Here is a 23,538-nt window from a genome sequence, read left to right as displayed (position 1 = left end):
CTGATGAAAGTTATTGTATTTAATAAACAGTGATGTGTGGTGAATAAATGGCTAGAAACCCTGATCCTCAGCATGGTTAGATAAGTATTATTTTAAATGCACAATAATCTACACCCATAAATCTGAATATCACACTTCAGCCTCATAGACTGAAGTTTTTAGTTCTTTTGCTACTTTTTAGTATTTCAAAACCTTCTAAACTTTATTTAAACCTTGACACAAAAAAATAAAATGCGGTATGCATGAAAGCATATAATAAACCACAAACTATCATTTTAAAATCATGTTTATTGTTCTTTTTTATTATTATTATAATATCATCGTCATTGAATGTATCACGTATACAATACAAATGTTATTTTGTCCAGAAACAGGTTCATGGTTCAATTGCTACATTCATAGTTTGAACACGTTTAACTAGGCTGATACAGAAATAAAACAAAGAACATTTTATTTATTCATTTTTTTTCTTTTTATGTTTTTATTTTTTTATTTTGTAGTATTTTTTTCCTTTTTTTTTAACCTCAAGCTTTTTGCGGTAACAGATAAGGTCAAGACAAATAGGTAACTTTACATTCAGTGCAATTTAGTCCTAAACTACTTTAAAAGCACAATAAAAGAAACACAAAAATGTGCGTCCATCTAGGCAGTTTCAGTTGTTGGGATAAAAGCAGCAATAAACAACATAAAATGCATTACAAATACTTCCCGATAGCATATCTCCTTCTATAGGTAGTTATGAGATACATTGCAAGTCTCAGTTTGCATTGGCTACTCAGTAGCTTGCATTTTGGGCATCACTGCCAGTCATTGTAACTCTGACCATATACTGTCTGTGACATATATATATATATATATATATAGACATACCCACATGTGTTATAAGTAGGATAGTTATTGCCTGATCCCTTTAGGTAGTTCATGGAGGATTTAAGTGCTCAAAAAGCAATGTTAAACCCATAAAATAACAAGATGGGAGATAAAATAAGAGAATTATTTCACAAGTGTTGTGGCCTGTCATAGAAGCTATATATTTAACTATGTTGCTGTTGCTTATTATGAGCCATGTGCACACTCTCTGCTTCCAAACAATTTGGGATGCACCCCTTCTGCTGGCAAGTTTGACTTTGACAGCTGCAGAGACATATAGAGCTATATGGACAGCATTATAGGAAACATTGACAAATACATAGTAACAATAAACAAAAATCAAAATAACATATCAGGGTATGCATTCCCCCCTCCCCCAATACATGAATACATAAATCTAAATAAACACAGGTTACATTATGAGGCCATCAAACAATGCACCTCTAAACAAGGGAATAGGTAGTTTTATTTCACATAAAATGGAATTAATACTATTCTGGCTGAAAGAAATGTCATTCTGCTGGAAATCATACTAGTAGACCCTGTATGCTTCCTTCACGTGTGTCTAAGTTATTAGCCTATTTCTCAGGACTTGAAGGACATAAATAAGAAGGAAATGCAAATGCCCCCTTTATTCCCACACAAACCACAGCTAGATGCACAGGGTAGTCCTGACCAGAAGATGAAGGCTGGATACTGTGACAGGTAGTTAATGTTGTGCCCCCCCCCCCCCAGTTCACATGAGCATCATAAACGTCTCGGTTTTACATGGACCATAAAACGAGAGTTTTAAGAGGAATTGAGCACATTCACCAACAGTCATTGGTAATTCACCCACAGACACTCATTCATTCACTCACACTCACACTCAGGCCAGTCACTCCTTGCTTTCCTCCTTTTCCTCCTCCTCTTTTTCTTCTTCATCGTTCCCTTCTTCCTCTGTCTTCTCCTCTTCCCTGGAGCCGGGGAGTTTATCCTTGTTGTTCTCCTTTTTCCATTTCATCCTTCTGTTCTGAAACCAGATTTTGACCTGCCTCTCAGTCAGTCCCAGGGCGTGGGAGACCTCAATCCGTCGCTTCCGCGTCAAGTAGGGGTTGAAAAGGAATTCCTTCTCCAGCTCCAGTGTCTGGTACCGGCTGTATGTCTGCCTGCCACTGCGTCTTCCTGGGGCTGGGGAGCAAAGCACAAAGACAGCCATTACTACTTACCACTTCCCGGATCAGGGCTGCCTCTAATACACGTGGGGTCAGCCTGATCCACTCCCCAGTGCCTTCCCTCACACAAAACAAACAAACAAAAACTAATAATACCCAGCACCCAGACTGGGTTGTATTAAAATGATATGTAAAAAGTACATTTTGAACCCCAGACTGAGCTATGATTTTGCTGATTCCACATAGACTATTACTAAAGATCTATTCAGTGCAATAACAAAAATTATACAATAAATGGTGTAATGATCAAAGACGGCTATACAGAACAAAAGAACAGATTGTATATGGTATGGAAGAAGCATTAACCCTATACTTGGAAATTTAGGCAGCAAAATAAGCAGACAGTGGACTGTAGCTTTCATGTATGAGTTGGTTGAGGTATGCTATAAATCAGGGTTATAAAGGCGGCAACTTTAAAACAGTTTAACAATCAGCTTTTTATGCTAGTGAAAAATGCTACTTTTAAAGAGCATTATATAAATGGGTGACAGTTAAGCACATGTACCACAAACCAAAGCTACTATTTTGATACATGCAATTGACTTGTAAGTGGCCTTGGATGGACCTAGCCAGGAAAAGCGAGATATAAACATTGCCACAGCCTTTGTTTTCTTAGCAAAACTGCAATGAGCGCATTAGAGGATAATAAGATGCATTAAATTACAGGATATTTGTACCTTTTTTGTGTGTGTTTTATTTCTATTTTTAACCTACTTTGCAAATAACAGCATTTTCCCTTTCTTTTAACTGGCAGCCAATTAAGATAAACTATATGGTTTTATGAAGGAGCCCTGTGCTAACAGCAAACAACCTCGTGGGATCTGTATGGCCGTTTTCCTTAAGGCAGGCAATAAAAATAACTTAGTCCATTGTGAGTTCAAAAGATCTGCACTTTAAACACCTTGATCCTTTCTATTTTGTGCTGACTTGTGGAATTACCAGAAAAGCTTTTTTTCCCTATGCTAGAAAAAAAAGGTGGGGGACAAGGTGTGATTGCAGCTCCCTTACTTGACTATACTTATACTCAGCTATTGTTTAAAAGAAAATAAAAAAAGACAAAAAGGTGCACAGAACATAACAAGACACAATGCACAATATATTTACAGTATGATAAGGAAATATCCTAACCGTGAGGTCTCATCCATGGAAACATAAGACTGGGAGACGAATTCTGATTTAAATGGCCTTGTCCTTCGCTAGTGCTAGTGTTAGAGGAGGATTTACAATCAGGGTACTGTACCACGCTCGCCTCTTGCTGGGCACCATAAAGGGATTGCCTTGGTAAGGCTTCGTAGCCATAAAACTTGGATGCGTCTCCGTGGCAGGTCAGGGCACACGGATTCTGCTGGTAGCCAGTGTTGGAGATGCTGGAGGTGCCGTGATGGAAGAACTCCTGGACATGGTGGGACGGATGCTGGAAGCCTGGAGCTGTAGTCCCCGGACCATACACCAAAGCGTGGCTCCTACTGACACTTTGTGGAAACCGACAGTCGTAGTAAGTTGGCTCCAAGGACTCACCGCCTTTGTACTTGGAGAAGAGAGGGTTTACAAAATAGGAACTCATGGCTCTTGCATTAAAGGCAGAATGCAGCTCCCCCCTCCTTACTAATAAAAAAAATAGATAAAAACAGTACAGTAAAACAATGCAACAAAAAAAAATGCAGTCTTTAATTCTGGGGTAGATCAATGAAAGACTGTCCCCTGGGCTTGTCTTAAGGTCCTGTTTTTGTTTGTAAGGGGGATTTTTTTTTCTTGCAATCAGAAGGGGGGGTTATTTGCAGGCTCTCACAGACGTCTCATAGTGCCTGAGTGTGTGGCTGCTTGGATTCTCTTCTATCCGTCGGTAGGTAGAGCTCTCTGTCAGTCTCTCTATACTGTTCCTTCCCTTAACACCACAGGCAAATTCCTTAAAATCCCGCTGGTGAGGCTTTCACACGCGATTTGTATCCATCAATCCTCTCCTTCAAGACAGGCTAGGGAGAAATGACAAGGATTTGGGGGTATCGGATGGTCGTGCAAAAAAAAAAAAAAAGAAAGCAGCCTTCAGAAAAAAAAATCAAATGAATGAGGGAGGGTTATGAAAGGTGCGCATTAATATCTTTAGGTGCTCTTTTTTTTTTTCTTCCAAGCCAGCCTCTTCACTGATGTGGGAAAAATACATGCGCCGTGGGGTCAACCTAGGTTACCTCAACAGGTAAAATATTTAGGGTAGGGATGTGTTGGGGGATCAGTGCATGGGTGGATAGTGGAGACAGATTTTTCCCTTTTTTGGGGGAAAAATGCACATTTTGCTTTCTGAAGGGAGATAGGGGCTAGCTAGCCCAGTGTTACGTCACTGGCCCCCCAGCTCACTCCTATCGTTTGCATCATGCGCCTCTGCTGCCAGTTGGCGTCCTATTGGAATTAAGAAAACATTTTAATGTCCTAGTAAAGCATGTTGTGCTGAAATAAAAAGAAAAATGTTAAAGGCAAAGAGTCTGCACAAGTCACATGGAATTGCTGCACTTATTTTTAATATCACCACTAAGGCAGGCTTGCTTGTGCTTATATATAAAAAAAAAGTCTGTAGACAATGATTGGAATGACTAAAGTCAGCCAGGAATTAGGATGGTGCAATTACACGAAGAGAGAATAGGGAAAGTGGATGCTTAATTCATTAAGGAATATATTTCTATTTTGCAATTGAGAAGAATAGGGGTAATAGACAATAGGAATGCACCATGATAGCGCTTTAATTGTGGTCTTATTGCATCCGGGGAGAATACAGGGGGGAAAAAAATCACGTGAGATACAATTAAAGACTGCAGCTATATCCTAAATCCTGTTATTCCCATCTGCTAGTGTTAGGCTTTTGTAAGCACTCAGTTTTAGGGTAGGATTTTATAGTTTAGACGCTACATGTTACCAGCCATTGAGAAGTTTCTATTGAAAAGACTGGATTTTATGACTGCCCTAAACCCAAACTAAGAAATCATACCCATCCCAGTCCCGCCTTTACAGCCCCCCCCCCCCCACACTCTCCAAAAAGAAGAAGAAAAGAGGAAAAAAACTGAACTATTAGCAAAATGAAAATACAAGCATATAATATATGTTAGGTAGGGCCTTGAACCTACTGGTAAGATATGTACAGCAATAAAACAATGGTCCTATTTTTAGATACTGTATTTTTAGATACTGTTAGGTGTTTTATACATCTACAAAAGCATAAATATATTTTTCACTGTGCTGTTCTGTAAACAGAAAGTGATATACAGAAATATGAACATAGGCATGTCTATATATCACTACACTTACACACCTTATATTTTTTTACGAGTGTTTTTTATTGAGATATAAAGATTCAAATTAATTTATGGGCGATCCCTACAGTTCGGCATGTGATTAGCTCTGACTTTGTTGCACGTGGCTGTCCTGTTCATATTTACTGTGAAATGTATGTCATGTTTCATCACAGGGTATATGTATTGTGTTTTAAGGTGGAAGTCTTAAGATTGCCTGCTTGAATAGATAGCATAATCATAAATCTGAACATTTGGGAGTGCTATTATTTGGCCTCCATACTCCACTTTGACTTAATTAAATGTTCAAACGCCTACAATTTCTGGAATACTAGAGAAAAAAAAAACTACAATTATACATACATATGTGTGCATCAGAGAATAAATATCTATAAGTATTTTAAATAATTACAGTATCTATAAAATATTATTATTCATGTTAACAGTTGCTTACAATTGAATAATACTAGTTATTTAATTTCCCTGGGACCTCATAATCTGTCATATAATTGTCAATCTATTATCTGCATTTTATCACTGAAATGATGCCAATGACATTGTCTATATTTATTTCTGTATAGATAAGAGCTGTCACTATGCATGCCTCTATGTATCTGGTTACATTTGCTGTATATTATTATATTAAATATTTAAATCGTGGTTCTCCTTCCACTGCTTTGGCCTGCACTGTATTTATTGTACTTGCATAATAAAGATAAATACTGATCAAAGGCAACGAGGAATGAACCACGTTCTTAATGTGCAATAGACTGATCAATGACTCCCTAATTAGCCGTATTTCGAACTTGACCGTTTCCCATGCACACAGTAGCTTGTTACAGTGTTACTGTTAGATGGGAGACTCGCCTATCATCACGGTGACCCACTTGTAATTTGTGAACACTTTTATACGTATTACATGCTAATTCGCCATTCAGGGGTGAAGGATGTTGTGCGTATTTGTTTTGATTTGTTTTCCAACAGCCTTGTAGGGGCCCAAAGGTGTAATGGGATGCAATGCAACTCTAATTGACCAAAACACTTTAAAATTTGAGCAACAGTGCCACCATGTGTCAAAATATTGTAAAGCAGACCCCCAGGTCACCCGAATACTTACTGACAAAACAACAGGAATTAACAAAAATAAAAATAAATATGAATATGCTCTTAGTTTTTAAGTGTGGTATTTCATTGATTAAAGATTAATAACTGTAATCCTCACAAAAATGGTTGGGAATTGCTATGTCTATGGCAATGGGGCACTATATGTGACATGTACTTTTAAATGGAGATGAAGTAAATATGTTCAATACGTGAAAGCTAAATTGTAAATTGTTTGCTTCATAACTTCTTTACTATTACATTTCCACTGACAACACATACTAAATCATGAGTGTAGCTATATGTTTGTGTATTAATTAATTGCAAATTGTTTAGCGATATGTTTGAATATAGTAAAATATCTATCTATACATAAAAGTATATACCACACACACGTTTGCTTTGGGAGTATTGTATGTATATATGTATGTATGTATGTATTTATGTATGTATATATATATATATATATATGTATGTATGTATTTATTTTTCATCTCTTGAACTCGCTATATGCATGTAAATGTCTAGTTATATCATATATTATCTATCTATCGATCTCATATCTATCTATCTATCTATCTATCTATCTATCTGTCTGTCTGTCTGTCTGTCTGTCTGTCTGTCTGTCTGTCTATCTATCTAATCTATCTATCTATCTATCTATCTATCTATCTATCTATCTATCTATATATCTATCTATCTATCTATCTATCTATCTCATATTTATATCTCTCTCTTTCTCCATCTATCTCATATCTATCTATCTATCTATCTATCTATCTATCTATCTATCTATCTATCTATCTATCTATCTATCTATCTATCTATCTATCTATCTATCTCTCTATCTGTCTTATCTATCTTTCATCTATCTATCTATCTATCTATCTATCTATCTATCTATCTATCTATCTATCTATCTATCTATCTATCTATTTCTCTCTCTCTCTCTCTCTCTCTCTCTCTATATCTATCTATCTCATATCTATCTATCTATCTATCTATCTATCTATCTATCTATCTATCTATCTATCTATCTATCTATCTATCTATCTTATCTATCTATCTATCTATATATCTATCTATCTATCGGAATATAAATCTGTTTGCATGTGTTTACGTATGTGTATGATATTTTTTTACATTGCCAATAATTAAATAAATACTTCATATCTATCTATCTATCTATCTATCTATCTATCCTATAATCTATCTATCTATCTATCTACCTATCATCTATCTATCTATCTATCTATATATCTATCTATCATCTATCTATCTGTCTATCTATCCTATCATATATCTATCTATCTATCTATCTATCTACCTATCTATTAATCTATTGGAATATAAGGGGTCTTCGTACTAAGCAGTGGTAAGAGACAGAGTGAAAAGAGATAAAGTGCCAGCCAGTCAGCTCCCAACTGTCATTTTTCAAACACAGCCTGTGAGATGGCAGTTGGGAGCTGATTGGCTGGCACCTTATCACTTACTTATCACTTTTCACTCTATCTCTTATCACTGCTTAGTACATAGACCCCTTAATCTGTTTGCATGTGTTTACGTATGTGTATGATATTTTTTTACATTGCCAATAATTAAATAAATACGTAATATATATCTATCTATCTATCTATCTATCTATCTATCTCTATCACTATCTATTTATCTGTATATCTAGTATCTATCTATCTTATATCTATCTATCTATCTATCTATCTATCTATCTATCTATCTATCTATCTATCTATCTATCTATCTATCTTTAGGAATATAAATCTGTTCGCATGTGTTTACGTATGAGTATGGATATATTTTATTTATCTATCTATCTATCTATCTATCTATCTATCTATCTATCTATAAACATAATGCTAATTTGGTTAAATAGGAGAGTGTGAGAGATTGATATAAAGATGAATTAGGCCCTTCAGCCATTACATTACAATGAGTGTAAAGGATATATATGACGTCATGTAAATCTACAGAGGGGCTTCTATATACACAGACACAGATAAGCAGGACAGTATATGTCACACTCCTCTATAACCCACTTTTACTGCGTTCTGCTTTTATCAGATTTCAAACATTTTACATCCAAGTAAAGTCGCTGTTTGTTGCTTGTAGACAAAACATTCCAATAATCCGATTTCAAAGAACAGAGTATGCACCTTATTTAAACCATAAAACAATTAATGCCAGACGTCTAGCCAGCTCTGTGCTCTTGTTTTGTTCACCTCCATTCAGTGAGACAAGCTAGGCTGTAAAGATTGGCTTTCCCTGCGGAAGTATACAGTACTAGTGCCTGCCCTAAACACAGTTCTGTCCTTTCCATCTTGCTGACAAAAGCGGGGATTATATGATGCTATCCGGAAAGAAGGCATTGATACCATATGCCACATAGCATCCCTGATAAGGTAGCAATTCTCCCAAATATGCAGCAAAACCCTAGATTATAAAATGTTATATATATATATATATATATATATATATATATATATATATATGTACTTGATCTCCCAGCTTTTGTCCCTCGCTATCTCTTTCTTTATCCCGTCGTCCTCCTTTTGAAAGACAAACTTCCCATCATGGCACATTAAACTGATTGATCAATTGTCAAAGTGACAATGACATCTCAGATCTCATCTTACAGCTACTTGGAGATGTGGAATATCTATAGCAGATATGTGTGGTGATTGTGTTTTGTATGTGTATGTATATGTGTTGTGTGTGCTGTTTCAATATCATGCACAGACGTTTCAGAATTTATACAGCTACATATAAATAAATATATGTTTCCCCCATCACAAGCCCCCCTTGAATCAGTAGATGGTAATTATATCCTCAGAAGTCCTCTGAGAGAAAAATAATAAGGGCTAGCTTGTTGAAGCGGCTAGGCATCCTAAGGTTGCTCAGATCACTAAATCTGTCCTTGACATGAGATATATTTGAATGATAATAATGCGGATCGGGGGCCCGTCCTTGTTCGTGGACAACCAATTCAAGAATGGAACGTTGAGAAGTCTTTAAAGATCGCTGCTCAAGATATAACTCATCGTCGTTTTCTCACATACAAAACGCATTTATATTACACCATGCTAATTACTTTCTTCTATTTTTTTTTCATGCTTATGTAAAATTAAATATTAGTGTTCAATATATTATATAAAGTCTCCCAGAGGAGTATTAATGGATATATATATTTTTAGACATATTAATTATATTAATTATGTTTACATTTATGTCATTTTATTTATTTATTTTTATTTACACTTTCGACAGCTTTGAATCTGTGATGCAGCAGATTATATCAGTATTGCCAAAGTTTAATAAAGTAAACTGCCTCTATTATGAAGTTTTATGACTCTCCTGACCGCTGTGCATGTTGCTTGTGTAATTCTCCCATTGTCAGTCATCCCTAGCAGGGCCCTTGTATTGGCCTACTGCAGTGTTCCAGTAGCATTCAGCCTACATATAAAATGTTTAACAATAATTGCAGCAGCCTTCCGTCTGCCTATAAAATCTTATTAGACTTTTAAAAACGCAGTAAAAGGCCAGATCATTGCTTCCCACTCTGTATACATGTGAACGAAGCACCCAGCCATCTATTCTTAAACATGCATTTCTAGATTACTCGCTAAGACTCGATGCAAAAAAAAAAAATGGAGAATGTGGAATAATTTGGAGTCTCGATGCAGCCCTGGCAGGAAGCAACTTAAATTAGGAATGCGGCCTTTTATTATTGTCCAAACCTGACATTTCTCTTGACTGAGGCTATAAATAATTATGTCAACTATTCTAACTTGGAAGTAGATGCAAATGGGGCAAATACAGCTTTACTCGAAAATCATGTTTTCAAGACTGCATTTAGAGCCATTGATGGGGAGTGGGCTGCAAGTTTTACTCAAATATACCTACGTTTATTTTATACTGGTTTAAAAAAAAATGCTTTGTAAGGTTTCAGGGGATAAACTGGCTTTGTATTTTTAATGGATCTGGTATCGTCAGAAGAACCTAAATAATCGTAAGTACTATTACTTAGATAAGAAGTAAATATAAGTATCTGTAGAAGACTATGCATCTTTGTATCTATTTTTTTGTAATTATTATTATTATTTCCAATAAGAGTGGAGATTTTTCATGTAAGCACATCACACACAAAAGCAAGTATAGTGCACTCTTCTATATTTACATAGAGCTGTTCTACAGGCATAACAGAACAATACTGAACATTTTTTTGTGTGACAAGAATAAAATACATAAATATATACATCCAAGAGACTTTCAATACTATAACAAAACATACTGGTAATTTCCGATTTGAATTATACAAAATATGCACTCACAAACTTTTTAAAATAAAAATTAACACTGGATAAGTATAAGTTACAAAATAAAATACTAAAAAAAATATTCAAGTACTTTCTTGTATTTTACTTTTTTTTTCTTGTATTTTTTTATCCTTAAAGACAGAGAAGAGAAACATTTGAACTGCATTTTTAAAAAGCGTGTGCTTTCAAAATGCGAGTGTGTTTATATCTACTCTAAACACAGATCTCCACATTCATTGTCATTAGAAGTTTATTTTATTAGGTAATGCTTGAGTCCATAACAAAAATGTATTCTTCACATGTCTGTTATAACGAGGTTATCGATAAGAGTGTGTGTTATTCTTCAGGGCTGGTCCTTGTCGCTTTTTTCCTTATTCATTTTCTTCATTTTCATCCTTCTGTTTTGAAACCAAATTTTAACTTGCCGTTCAGTGAGATTTAGCACCCTGGCGACCTCATAACGCCGGTCCCTGGTTAGGTACATATTAAATAAAAACTCCTTTTCGAGTTCCAAAGTCTGATATTTTGTATAAGGACATCTTTTCTTCCTCGTGGAACGAGCATGAATCCAATTTGCCACTGGGTTATCTGGAACAAGAAGGAGACAGAAAGGGTTAATATTTAAATCCCCATTATATCCCCACTGTACTTCATATATACATTTCTGTAAACTGGGGTGGTTGGGGTTATTCTATAATAATAATAGAAAATAATAACGTCACATTTTATACCCCATCCTCTAAGTAGATGCTTTTAGAGATTTATTGCATAAATATGTTATTGGAATAAATGGATGATGTATACCTATATGCTTTATTGTGTCTTCAATTGATTTGGCCAATTAAAGGTATTTAGCACATGACTGTAACAATAATAAAGAATAAACTGTGCTCTCACAAGGCCATAAATGGATCTATCAAGTTACATTTCCTGCAAAGGTACTTAACCCATTCTTACTTATAATAAATTATTACAGGTTTTTTTATTTATTCTTATTCCACATTTTTTCTTAATCAGACTATATATTGGCACACATTAGGTACATACATGTAGCACACTTGCATATGCTAAAGGCTACCAGCAAATAATATATATATATATATATATATATATATATATATATTATATATCTGTGTGTGTGTGTGTGTTTATGGGTTGAAAAAATTAAATAAACCAGCTATTTGAACATACAATAACATGTAATATCTGCCATGTGAGACTTTAAATGCCCAGAGTCTTCAAAATATATCTTTAAGGGAAATCATTTTTAAATAACAATAAATCTATCACTCTGGTGCATTCTTATGTGTATGCGCCCTGCTCAACATAATTACATAGCAGGGACTGTCTCTGTATAATTTGTATAAGTTTTATAGCAGAGAAGTGTATGCTAGTTCTAATAAAATGTGTGACTGCCAGGTGTCCTGCCTTATAGTGCCTTGTGCTTTGTTATCGGCACATTGACGAGAGATCAATGGCACAGGCGTCTGTTAAACCTAACTATGAGACCAGGAAGGTTTAACTTTAAAGATGACACAATTAAGGAAGCACTGTGTGAATCTGATCTCCTCTGGTCATAACCATAAAACCCACAGCTAAATACGTGTTTGTTCAAATGACCAATTGTCCCAAAGAGCTCAGTGCCTGCGAGGGCATTCCTCCCTTTACTATTGCCTGATGGAACCCTGATATAAAGACACTGGAAATATGAATGTAAAATAATAGGGATGTGGTCATAGCAGATAGCAGAAAGACAGGTGATGAGCTGGTGCTAGGTATATCCTCTTTGCTGAGGCTGCATTAATCCTTAAGACCAATTTTAGCTGCAATGCTGGCCACAATCAGAGATATTAAAGAGACCTGTGTGTGTGTAAATCGTGTCCCTGAGCTTTGGCTGGGTGTCACATTGCACATGGGGGAATAAATGGATTGCACTTAGTGTACCCATGCCTGCCTGTCTTAACAGATCCCTTCCTATATCTTTTATTCTCTCTTGTCTTTCTAATGCACCCAGGTTTTCCTGCAGGCTGTGTGTGCTTTAGGGCTGGGCCCTGGTAAGGAGGTAATTTCATTTTATGGAGGACTTTAGAACATAGTGCTATAATTCCTCCTCTCCTCCCCCCCCCCTCTCTCCGGTTGTAAACAAGAATGACTCCAACTTACTCGGGTCCAATTCAGCCTTGTCCTCTTTGTGTTTGCTGGAGAGAATACCCTCAGACTCCGGGGAGGGGATAGTGTGCAGGGGTGGCCTGTCCCTGAGGTCGCCGGGGGATCCATACATGTAATCCGGATAGCTGCGGCCATCCCCGGGGCCACACTCCCTCCTGCCGGGGAAAGCATCAGGCTTCAGCCCGTAGTGCCTGCTGCTGGCTGCTGCAAACCCTGGGAAAGACACGGTCCCTGAGATGGGCTCCAGCCAAGTGCGCATATATCTGGCATCAGCGCCCAAGTGTGGCTGGTGGTGGCTGTATGGATGGTACACCACTGAGGACTGGGAATGCACAGGACCCCAGGAGGTGGTGAACACTGCAGGCTTCGGGGCAAAGCTGCAGGAAGGAAAATCCCCACAGTCCGGCACTAATCCTGATGGTCTGGCAGTGGCTGGGTGAGCCCCAGTGGTTGGGAACCTGGAAGCCAAGAGGTCTTCACTCTCATGGCTGATCAGAGAGTCCACATAGTAGTTGCTGATAGGACCAGACGCAGACATTGTTTCCTCTTCTTTTTACATTCATAAGATTATTGTATGAACTGTATGTGTACTTTTTATCTGCTCATAGAACAATCAGGGCAGGTAATTATTTTTTCAGCCTCTCATGCTTATCATTGGCTCCCACGTCCCACGTGAGTGTATTTACAAAAAAAAAAAAAATACAGTGTAGATCAATGCGCAGCTCCCATTCCCCTTCTATTACTAATGGGAACTGAGCGGTCTGTTTCTCATAAAACTGATCATATGTGCAAATCAAAGGAGGACCTCATTAAGCCCTGATGCATTTTTCGACTTTTTAGGGGTTTTGTGCAGAAACTTGGGAAAATGTCAGTGGAAGGAACGTGGGAATGAAGGAAGGGGACTATTTCTTGATGTAATCCATCTCTGTCTCCCTTCTGTAGTGCTGCCAGAATACTAGCATGGATATATAGTACAGTCCAGGACATAGCTTTTCATTAGAAATACATTATGATTTCTAGATTTCGTTTATAATCACTTAGCAAGAATATGCTTCCTGCTATTTATGCTGGAAACTGGTAGGAAATAAACTCGGTTCTCAGTGTATTGCTTTCACTTTTGTTATGCTGTCTGCATTTTTTTTACTGCCTGTCTATGTACTGTGATGTTTATTATAAATACACAATGTACCAGTTGGTATATTTCTTTACACATCAGCAGGCATTAAAGCCCAGGCAAGTGGAAGCCAGAGGAGTTTGAGAAAAGGGGGGAAAATGACTCAGGGAGAGACATTTACACAGAATAAAAGTGTTAAGCTACTCCCATCTTTCAATGGATGTCTGTATTCGTCTGGTAAGCCTTGGATGTTTTTATGTCCTTCAATAAAAAATTTACGAGGCTCATTCGATTGTTCATAAACGTGTCGTTCATTAAACAAACCTGTAAGGTTGGATTTCAACTGTAAAAAAAATATAAAAAAATAAAATAAATAATGGAAAAAATACAAGTTATAGCAAAGTCCCCTATTCATTTTCTGAGGGTTAGAAGAGAAACTGGAAAAAAAAAAAGATTTTCATGGGAATTATGGACTGAAACAACTTCTAGTGTCACTGTGGCTTGCATTTGGCGCTGTCATTAAAGAGTCCCTTTTATTGTCAGAATAAATTCCTACACATTTTACAAGGGGGGACCCCGGCAGAAGCAGCCAGTAAAGGCACACACAAGAATGCAAACATCGTGGATGGAGTATACTTTGAATGTATATATATATATATATATATATATATATATATATATATATATATATATTTATGTTGCACTAGAAATCTTGATAACAGTAAATAATATCAGATTCTATAGGATACTTTAAAAGGATTCCGTTGTCTTGGTGTATGTCTCTTTCAAGGCAATACATTCAACCCTGTCCAATTTGCACATCCTCAGAACACAGGAACAAGTATGCATAGATAATGGCGACTACATTGAAATCTGCAAGATTTACACATCCATAGAGAAAACCCAAACGCGAAACATAAAGAATAGAATAATCTTAAAGAGCAGATAAAACAATTGCAGAGACATAATCAAATGTATATTTAATGTGCACAATGTAACTATAGTGTCGTCACAATCCCTATATACATACAATAGAAACTGAAATAGCTGATTCGCTGTACAAATGCTGTTATTAATTCAAATCATCCCCAACTGTGTTAGACCAAAACACACAGCATCTTCTTGCACTCTGTCACTACATGGATTATCTGTGGTTCGTTAATTTGCAGATCATAGGATAAATGAATATATTATAAGACACCTCGTAACCTCGTAACTGCTCAGTAACCTGTATCCCAATTCATTTGTGTGTTTACACCAGGAATTCATATAATTTCATCAATATGTCTCGCACACGAGAAATTATTTCTGTCAATTTCTAGAAAACATAATCCAAGATCATTTTATTCCTTTTATGCGTACTTAGCATGCAACATACAAAAACCTCTGGACCTATACGCAGTCATGCTATCCAACCTGACTTAGGGCACATACTATACTGCACAAGTTAAAGCAAGCGGTTTATTTATATACACATATAATTGCCACACAGTGTTTCAGTGTAGAAGCAATGCTTTCTCCACTGTTTTTTTTAGCACGCTGTATATTGAGAAAAACACATCCAGAAGATAATATATAGCAGGCAGGCAAATTTTAGACTCCCACCATAACATTGTATTTATACATTAGCCTTATTTTAAAATACATCTTCCTCCACAGAACCCCAGACAACAGCTGCAACGCGCAATATACACTTTTGGATATCTACTATCGTAATGTAATTAGTAGAAAATATTTTTCAAACATGAGTAACAAAAATGAAAGATAGAATCACAATATCAGATCCTGCTCAATATTTCAGCCTTTCAACCAACTTGATAGCGGTATAACATAGACAACAAATAAATAAATTTGATTACATTACCTTAGATGCCGAATCTAAATGCCCCAGGACAGTATCTGCTGTTGAAGAAAATCGTCTTAAAACACCATATTCATAGAATGCTTCTCCTAGTGTTTTGCATATATGCATATCCAATGTCTTATTCTCTCACAGGCCTCTAATGAATACATCCACTTGCCTTTCTCCTGGGTCTGTGCAGGCTGCACAAAAACATTTACCCAATGCAGGTCTCCACCACAGCAGGAAAACAACTGCACTGGAAATATGAAAACTCCCTTTTACCATGTGGGATCCCCAGCATTTTATGGCAACTTTCTCTCTTGGTTTATTCATGTTCAGATGCTACTGTCATGTTGGAAATGATGCTCAGTCATTGCTCTCTGTCTGTCCTCTATAAATAACATCCTGGGAAGGTTTTATATATCTGTTTCCTTAGCAAACCTAAGGTGTATACAGTAGGGATATTTTCAATGATTCTAGAGAGATCCTTTTGGTGGAGGCCAGTACAAAAAAATGCTAAGGGATTTTTAGGATGGGAGGCACAGTCTTCTTGGAGAGTACAAAAAAAATACCTAAATAGTCCTGTAGACACAGGCCTGGAGGAATTGAAAGCAAACTCATTGAAGTGAAGGCCCCCTTTTCCCTCCCCATTGCAGGTTTTACGAGTTTACACGGGGAAGCTCTGAAAATTGCAGATGGGGTGGGGAGAAAAAAAAGAGTCACCTCAATATAATATCCCATTAATGGGAGCCATAGCACCCTTTGTCCCGGAGATTTCCAAAGGACTGTCAGTGATCTGGTTTATCCATCATGGGCTGTTGGACTGCAGGCAGCAGACACATTCACGCCATACTTGACAGACAGACAAATGCGCTCTCCAAACACCCATTTTGTGGCTTGGCTGTCTCCATGGTATGGTTCAATAAACACCGTCAAGTTCGGTTAATACAAAAACTTTTTTTTGTATTTTTTTTCTTATATAACGGGATGTTTAGAGCAATATTTAAACAAATATATATAGGTGAACAGCACATTTTTAATCCAGTCCGGATGCGGCGCAATCAAGGTAATTAAACCGTTCCACGACTTTGTGCAATGTCCTGTTCTTGTGTCATCTGGGAATGTACTATTCTGTCATATTGCGTACTGTGTGTGTTACCTATGTAGTCTTCTAATTAATCTTAGTTCTGGGTGGTATATATATATATATATATATATATATATATATATATATATAATCAGGCCAGGGTTTATTAAATCTTTAGGTGGTTGTTGTGTCTAGTGTTCTATAGATTACTGGTAGTCGAGATAGCTCGACGATAGACAGTTTTGAAGACAGATGGGGAAACAGAACGATGGATGTATAGTTTAGATTGATAAATAGAGATAGATAGGTGATAGATAGATAAATAGATAGATGAGAGAGAGAGAGAGAGAGAGAGAGAGAGAGAGAGAGAGAGAGAGAGAGAGAGAGAGAGAGAGCGTGAGCGTGAGTGAGACCTAAATAATGTACCTACTTTGAATTTGGCCAGTGTTGGTCTAGACATACTATATGGGTTTAAAACCGTTATTTCAAGGAAAGTGAAACAATGTTTAAATTGATTAATTTGTAAAACTAGTTATCAGTCACTGGGGTGAACCTGGATTATCTACTTTATGAAGAACTTTGGTAACAGTAAGATATCCTACACACAAGTATTTCAAGAATTTAAATACAGTCTTGTGTATGAATACCTGACATGCATGATAGAATAATTGTAACGTGAAAACACCAGCAGACGGTGGGACTTTACTGTTTTACAGGATCTTTGCTATTTACTGGTAATTCATCCAGGAAACGGCCTACAGTCTTGATACACAGGAGCAAACCCCAGTGTGTGAAGTGAATAGCACGTACATGTGAGAAAGTACATTGGCAGATTAGTACAATGAGCTGATTGCTTCTTGCCATTTAGCAGACAGAGAATGCCCTGTTTGTGGGGGGTTAGGAAGTACACAAGACACTAAACTATCAAAAGAAAACAGCACAGAAGACTTGGAGATCTTACTGCAGCCATAAAGTTCCTCTACCTGCTCCTGCAATGGTCTCAAGTCCCCTAGAGGGAATATTTATGTGAAATGACTTTGGATTCCAGACTAATTTTAGTGGTGTTGAGACCGGTGTACTAAAAATTCCTAAGTGCAATTACTGCCTAGGACCAATTTACTTAACGGCCCCAAGTTCCCTTTCAAATTTACTTGCAAAAATCTTTTTTTTTCCTCTGAAGTAAGCCTCAGCTAGCCTCAAATTGTCGCCTCCCCCCACTCAGCTATGTGAGGGCCAGATCACATTACTTTGTTTAATACACTATCACAACAAAGCTGAATGGAAGCCTGCACTTGTTATTGTCCTTGTAGTAAGTATGTGATCAAGGAATTATGGAATATTTCCCATTCTCACTAATAAGTGACAGTCAATAATAAGATCTATAATGGCAAATATCAAAGAGCTCAAATCGGTTGCATCAAACAAGGATAACCACTGGCAGACAGTAAACAATATATCCGATCCTGCCAAATGTTAGAAAAGAGAATTAGACATATCTGAGTTCTGCATTTATATTATCTTCCATATAATAGTTACATATGTGCATACTTGACTGAATATCCTAAGTATAATTAGGACCACATGCCAAAGCAGAAGTATGACCATATATCCAAAGCATAAGTATGACCATGTAGCATAAGTATGACCATATAGCCAAAATATAAATATGACCATATAGCATAAGTATGACCATATAGCCAAAATATAAGTATGACCATATAGCCAAAGCATAAGTATGACCATATATCATAAGTATGACCATATAGCCAAAATATAAGTATGACCATATAGCCAAAGCATAAGTATGACCATATATCATAAGTATGACCATATAGCCAAAATATAAGTATGACCATATCGCCAAAACATAAGTATGACCATATATCCAAAGCATAAGTATGACCATATAGCATAAGTATGACCACATAGCGAAAATATAAGTATGACCATAGAGCAAAAGCATAAGTATGACCATATATCATAAGTATGACCATATAGCCAAAATATAAGTATGACCATATAACCAAAACATAAGTATGACCATATAGCCAAAGCATAAGTATGACCATATAGCATAAGTATGACCATATAGCTAAAACATAAGTATGACCATATAGCCAAATGGCCACATAGCCAAAGTACAACCACATATACTAAGTGTAAAGTTTGCTCTATACACCGATTCTTATATTCATGTGAATTACAGGTATATACATAGGTACAGGTGTTTTTCTGTATTTAGTGAATGTATGTGGATTATGAAATAGAGTGTCTAGACTATTTTTATAAGTTCGTGTTGTGATTTTATGTGTTATTTGTAAGATGAAATAGCTGATTACATTTATATTTATATGGATTTGGGAGCTAGTCTGTATTTTTGTTGTTATGTGCTGAAACGTGATTTTTTTCCTGCGTACTGTGTACATATGCCGAAATTGTGTGTGCATGTGTGTGTGTGTGTGTGTGTGTGTGTGTGTGTGTGTGTGTGTGTGTGTGTGTGTGTGTGTGTGTGTGTGTGTGTGTGTGTGTGTGTGTGTGTGTGTGTGTGTGTGTTGTGTGTGTTATATGTAAATAGTATGTATACTTTTGTGTGTGAGTTTTTGTATTTTCTGGAGGCTAGACACATACATACACGTATGCTAGTGGTATATGTGTAAGGGACTGCACCACGTTTGTGTGTGTGTGTTTGTGTTGAAATCTGCATATTTATTCTGTGGACGTGTCTTGTCTAATATGTGTTGTTGCATTTTTTTAATTAGAGTTAGCAATATAACATACACATTTTTGGGCGTATATGGGTGTTTTTAGGAAATTAACATATTTTTATTTTCTCGACAGAATTTCAGGTAAAATAATATTGCATAATGCAAAATGCCTATAATTACAACAGTCTATACCCAGGATCAAGCTAAGTATACACTGGGAGAAACTTATAATGAAGACAATTTATATTCTTAAAACAACGTATAAGAACGTATAAGAATTATTTAATGATTTTCTCAAGTCAAACAAAGCTTCATACAAGATGCCTTAGGAGGTAGTTTGCAGACTGTAAAGAATGATAATGGTCATACTTGCAGGCTACAGGCCTTGAGACCTTTCACACGTTTTAGGATGACTGTAGTTTGAAAATGTCAGTGCAATATAAAATATTATTATTGCAAAGTCCTAATTGTTGCACCTCGAAACGAAATGTAACCTGAATTGTGATAAAATGTGGATACATATTTGCACGGTGGATAACCATGGCAACTTCCGTTTTGCGTCATCAAGTATTGCATTGCTAAATAAAGGAATTACACACAGATAACAGGGAAATAATAAAACACTGCTGAAGAAATCATCACTCTACATGGAAAAATGGTCAAACTGCAAAATTCAACAAGAGGGAGCGACTGATTAACGCTACAACCGTGAATATAAAGCATCGAATATATGTATTACCTGTATAATGCTTCATAGTAAGTTACATGCAGATATAAAAAAATATTAGACCTGCTTATTCTGGATTGTTGAAACAAAAATAATTACGTTTTAATTTATTAAATACTTGTCAGTTTGTACTAAACTGTGTTGTCATTGTTTTTCTTTCTGCTTTTTTTGACAATATATTGTTTAAGAAATGAGTCGAGCACTTTTTTATGTTTGTATAGAAACAGAGGCTAACATTTAGAAGGAGTAGCGTTCAGCTATAGTCCCAGACTGTGAACATTTGGCCGCTGTAAATTGTACAATGTAATTGTGGTTGTGGACATATGGTTGTTGAGAGATATATAGTGTAATAGATACATTTTCCGCCTTTATATAACTTTACCCTATCTATCTATCTATCTATCTATCTATCTATCTATCTATCTATCTATCTATCTACCTACCTATCTATCTATCTATCTATCTATCTATCTATCTATCTATCTATCTATCTATCTATCTATCTATATATGTGTGCACTTAGATACATATATGTGTGTGTGTGAGTTTCTATATATACAGACACACACATATGTTCGTGTATGTATGCAGTATGTGTGTGTATGTATATAGATACATACAGATACATGTATACACACACATGTGTGTATGTAGTATATATATATATATATCCTACACATGTATCTGCTTTGGGCACTATGGGAAATTACATGTTAACTTTAGTCTAGATTGATTTGAGTCTTAAGTTTCGATTTTACAATTTTATTTCTGATAATGCAGAATGTTTGTTTCACGAAAAAAAAAGGAATTTAAAACTGAGTTAAACGTAATGTGTATTTATATATATGAACGAATGTTGAAATTGTGTTCCTTTTCAATAAGTATTCATTACTATATTTTGTGGAGATAGATGTAACGATTCGGAAAGGAAAGAGAAAAGTCGAAACTCAATTTGTCCATAAGTTCTGCGCAATCAGTGTAAGAACAGCGGTTTCATAAGTGGCATGTTGTATTACTGAATATGAACTTCACAGCTGTATCAGATATCCCATCTGATCATATTTGCAATTGCACCAGGTTTATCTCTAGAAGCAAAGTCATTACATCGACATGTAATCATAGCGTTCACATACTATCCGTATAACTACACTTACACCGCCTGCACAGTAATGACCGAACATAACAGGACTGCTGCCTGCAGCACTCGGGTAGTTCTAATAGATGGACTGTAAGACATATCACCTCCCCAGCTAAGGTGGGCTGAGGGCACAGATACCCAGGATTCTTGCTTTAAGTCTAATATTTCTTCCATAAAACCCTCTATGTCCTCAAGCATGTCAGCCAAGGCACGAAATGAGGCATTTAACAGCTATTTAAATACGACCCCCTGTTCTCATTGCCAGTGAACATTGCTCTTTCTTTGGGGTTCCGGTTTACAGCCTATAAGTAAATAATTTAATAGGATTTCGGAAGGAAGAGTCCTTTTGTCTGGCCACAATAATTTCAGGAGCCTCCTTCTGCCAATAAACAAAAGCAAGGGGAGCAGATGAGGCTACAGCTGTATGTCTGGGACTCTGGGAAGCAGAGACTGGCTCCTTCCCCGGTACTGGCATCCTTAGAGGATCTTTCCCTGGCCCCTCGCAGACCCTGCAGGGTGTAACCGGGAATCGTTGTTCTTGATGAAGACGAACTGACGTAATTAAGGCAGTTTCTTGTTGCCGCGTTAAAACAGTCCATCCCAACAACATGAAACTACCTAAACCACGGATCAGCTGGGTGAAAAGATGTAACATCCACATTCCCTTGTCAGATAAAAGGAGGCGGGTGCAAAGAAAAAAAAAAGCATAAATAAAAGGGGAATAAATGGGTGTAAATGCTGCAATATTCCTCCTATGAGGCAGCCTGACACACGGGAGCAATGCAGTCCTCACTCCCTATACCAGTGGCAAAATGCTGTCATCTTCATTGCCTATGGCAGCCTGCAGCAAACGCCTCACAGTCATTTACTGATTTTCATCTCTTTCTCATTTACTAACCTTTAATAAGGAAAAGGGATGTGCTCATTCGCAGCCCTCCACCCCCCCTTTTCCCTCCCCAATTCTTAGACATCCAAATCATAATGCAAGGTGGCTCAATCCCATCCTGATCTGATACTACTAGCATGCACATTTCAGCCTTCAGTCTGTCTCTCCCCAAGACAGGATCCACACAAATTAACCTATAATTGCTCGGATGCTTTCAATTCTAGCTCCCTAGTGATAGCTGTAGAGGGAACAGACAGATAGTACTGGGTGCATGGCACAGTAGACTAGACCAGCTCAAATAAACTACATATAAAGCCAGATAGGTGTCTTGGAGTACAGTAAATATTATCCAATACCAAGCATAACGTGGTTATTCTAATTAAACACAAAAACATTGTTGCATTTTTGTAAACATTGTTGAATTCTCAAATACATTCCACTGGCTCTTTAAATCAGTGCTGAACTCATTATGTGATACTTCTTACTAGATAGCAAACAAATATAATAAATAATAATAATTATAGAAAAAACATCCACAAAGGCGCAATTGATCTAATGTAAGACCCCATATACACAGACTGTGCATCTCACCTACAGTACAGGCACTGAACAGTAACCATGGCGAGAAAATAGAAAATCAACAACATTTAACAGCACATCAGACAGATAGTTGATGATAAAATATAAAACATGCAAAGCTTACCTTTCTGACTGCTGGAGAGGTCGCTTCGTCCATTGTGCAGAGACTTTATTCCTTTGTTCGGCTTGGGGCAATGCTTTGCTATTCCTTGTCATGTACAGTGGCTGTTTTCTCTTAAAAAGAACACCCAAAGCCATAAGAAGTGTGTATCCAAAGATTGCAGCACAGGCTATGAGTCCCTTCCCTCTTCTGGAGTCACCTTTAAATGCATCTTTTACTGCTGCAGCACATTATATTTGCAGATCATAAAATCCACCTCCAGCGCTTTAGCAAGACTGTCCTGACATTACTGTTTTATGACCTTGACTTATTGTGGTCACCTGGATAATATTTAAATCAAAGTTATGGTCTCTCACTTATTAAACCCGCTAAGAT

At 36.7% G+C, this 23,538-nt stretch overlaps 2 protein-coding genes across 2 annotated transcripts; both read right to left on the bottom strand.

Annotated features, from left to right (window-relative positions):
• Positions 1-326: 326 nt before the first annotated feature.
• Positions 327-4,784, bottom strand: HOXC8 (homeobox C8). The gene is made up of 2 exons (XM_088469291.1): positions 3,213-4,784; positions 327-2,040 (listed from the first exon to the last, which is right to left on the bottom strand). The coding sequence occupies exons 1-2, from the start codon at positions 3,646-3,648 to the stop codon at positions 1,748-1,750; spliced, it is 729 nt and encodes a 242-aa protein (XP_088325417.1). The 5' UTR covers positions 3,649-4,784; the 3' UTR covers positions 327-1,747.
• Positions 4,785-10,641: 5,857 nt separating this feature from the next.
• HOXC9 (homeobox C9) lies at positions 10,642-16,313 on the bottom strand. The gene is made up of 3 exons (XM_088469194.1): positions 15,942-16,313; positions 12,958-14,420; positions 10,642-11,382 (listed from the first exon to the last, which is right to left on the bottom strand). Exons 2-3 carry the CDS (start codon positions 13,499-13,501, stop codon positions 11,138-11,140), a joined length of 789 nt encoding a protein of 262 aa, XP_088325320.1. The 5' UTR covers positions 13,502-14,420; positions 15,942-16,313; the 3' UTR covers positions 10,642-11,137.
• Positions 16,314-23,538: the final 7,225 nt, after the last annotated feature.

The sequence above is a fragment of the Taudactylus pleione genome, unplaced genomic scaffold, assembly GCF_031769625.1.
Source record: "Taudactylus pleione unplaced genomic scaffold, aTauple2 ptg000089l, whole genome shotgun sequence".
Taxonomy (NCBI): Eukaryota; Metazoa; Chordata; class Amphibia; order Anura; family Myobatrachidae; genus Taudactylus; species Taudactylus pleione.
Note: the sequence above shows the minus strand (reverse complement) of the source record. Positions and strands in the feature narration are given on the sequence as shown.

Bases quoted from the DNA above. Each gene is read 5' to 3' on its own strand.
- HOXC9 (XM_088469194.1), bottom strand. From the start codon at position 13,501: ATGTCTGCGTCTGGTCCTATCAGCAACTACTATGTGGACTCTCTGATC. The intron at 11,383-12,957 runs GTAAGTTGGAGT...TTCTTGTTCCAG, and splicing joins CAAGGCTGAATTGGACCCGA to ATAACCCAGTGGCAAATTGG.
- HOXC8 (XM_088469291.1), bottom strand. From the start codon at position 3,648: ATGAGTTCCTATTTTGTAAACCCTCTCTTCTCCAAGTACAAAGGCGGT. The intron at 2,041-3,212 runs GTTAGGATATTT...TTTGCTCCCCAG, and splicing joins TCCATGGATGAGACCTCACG to CCCCAGGAAGACGCAGTGGC.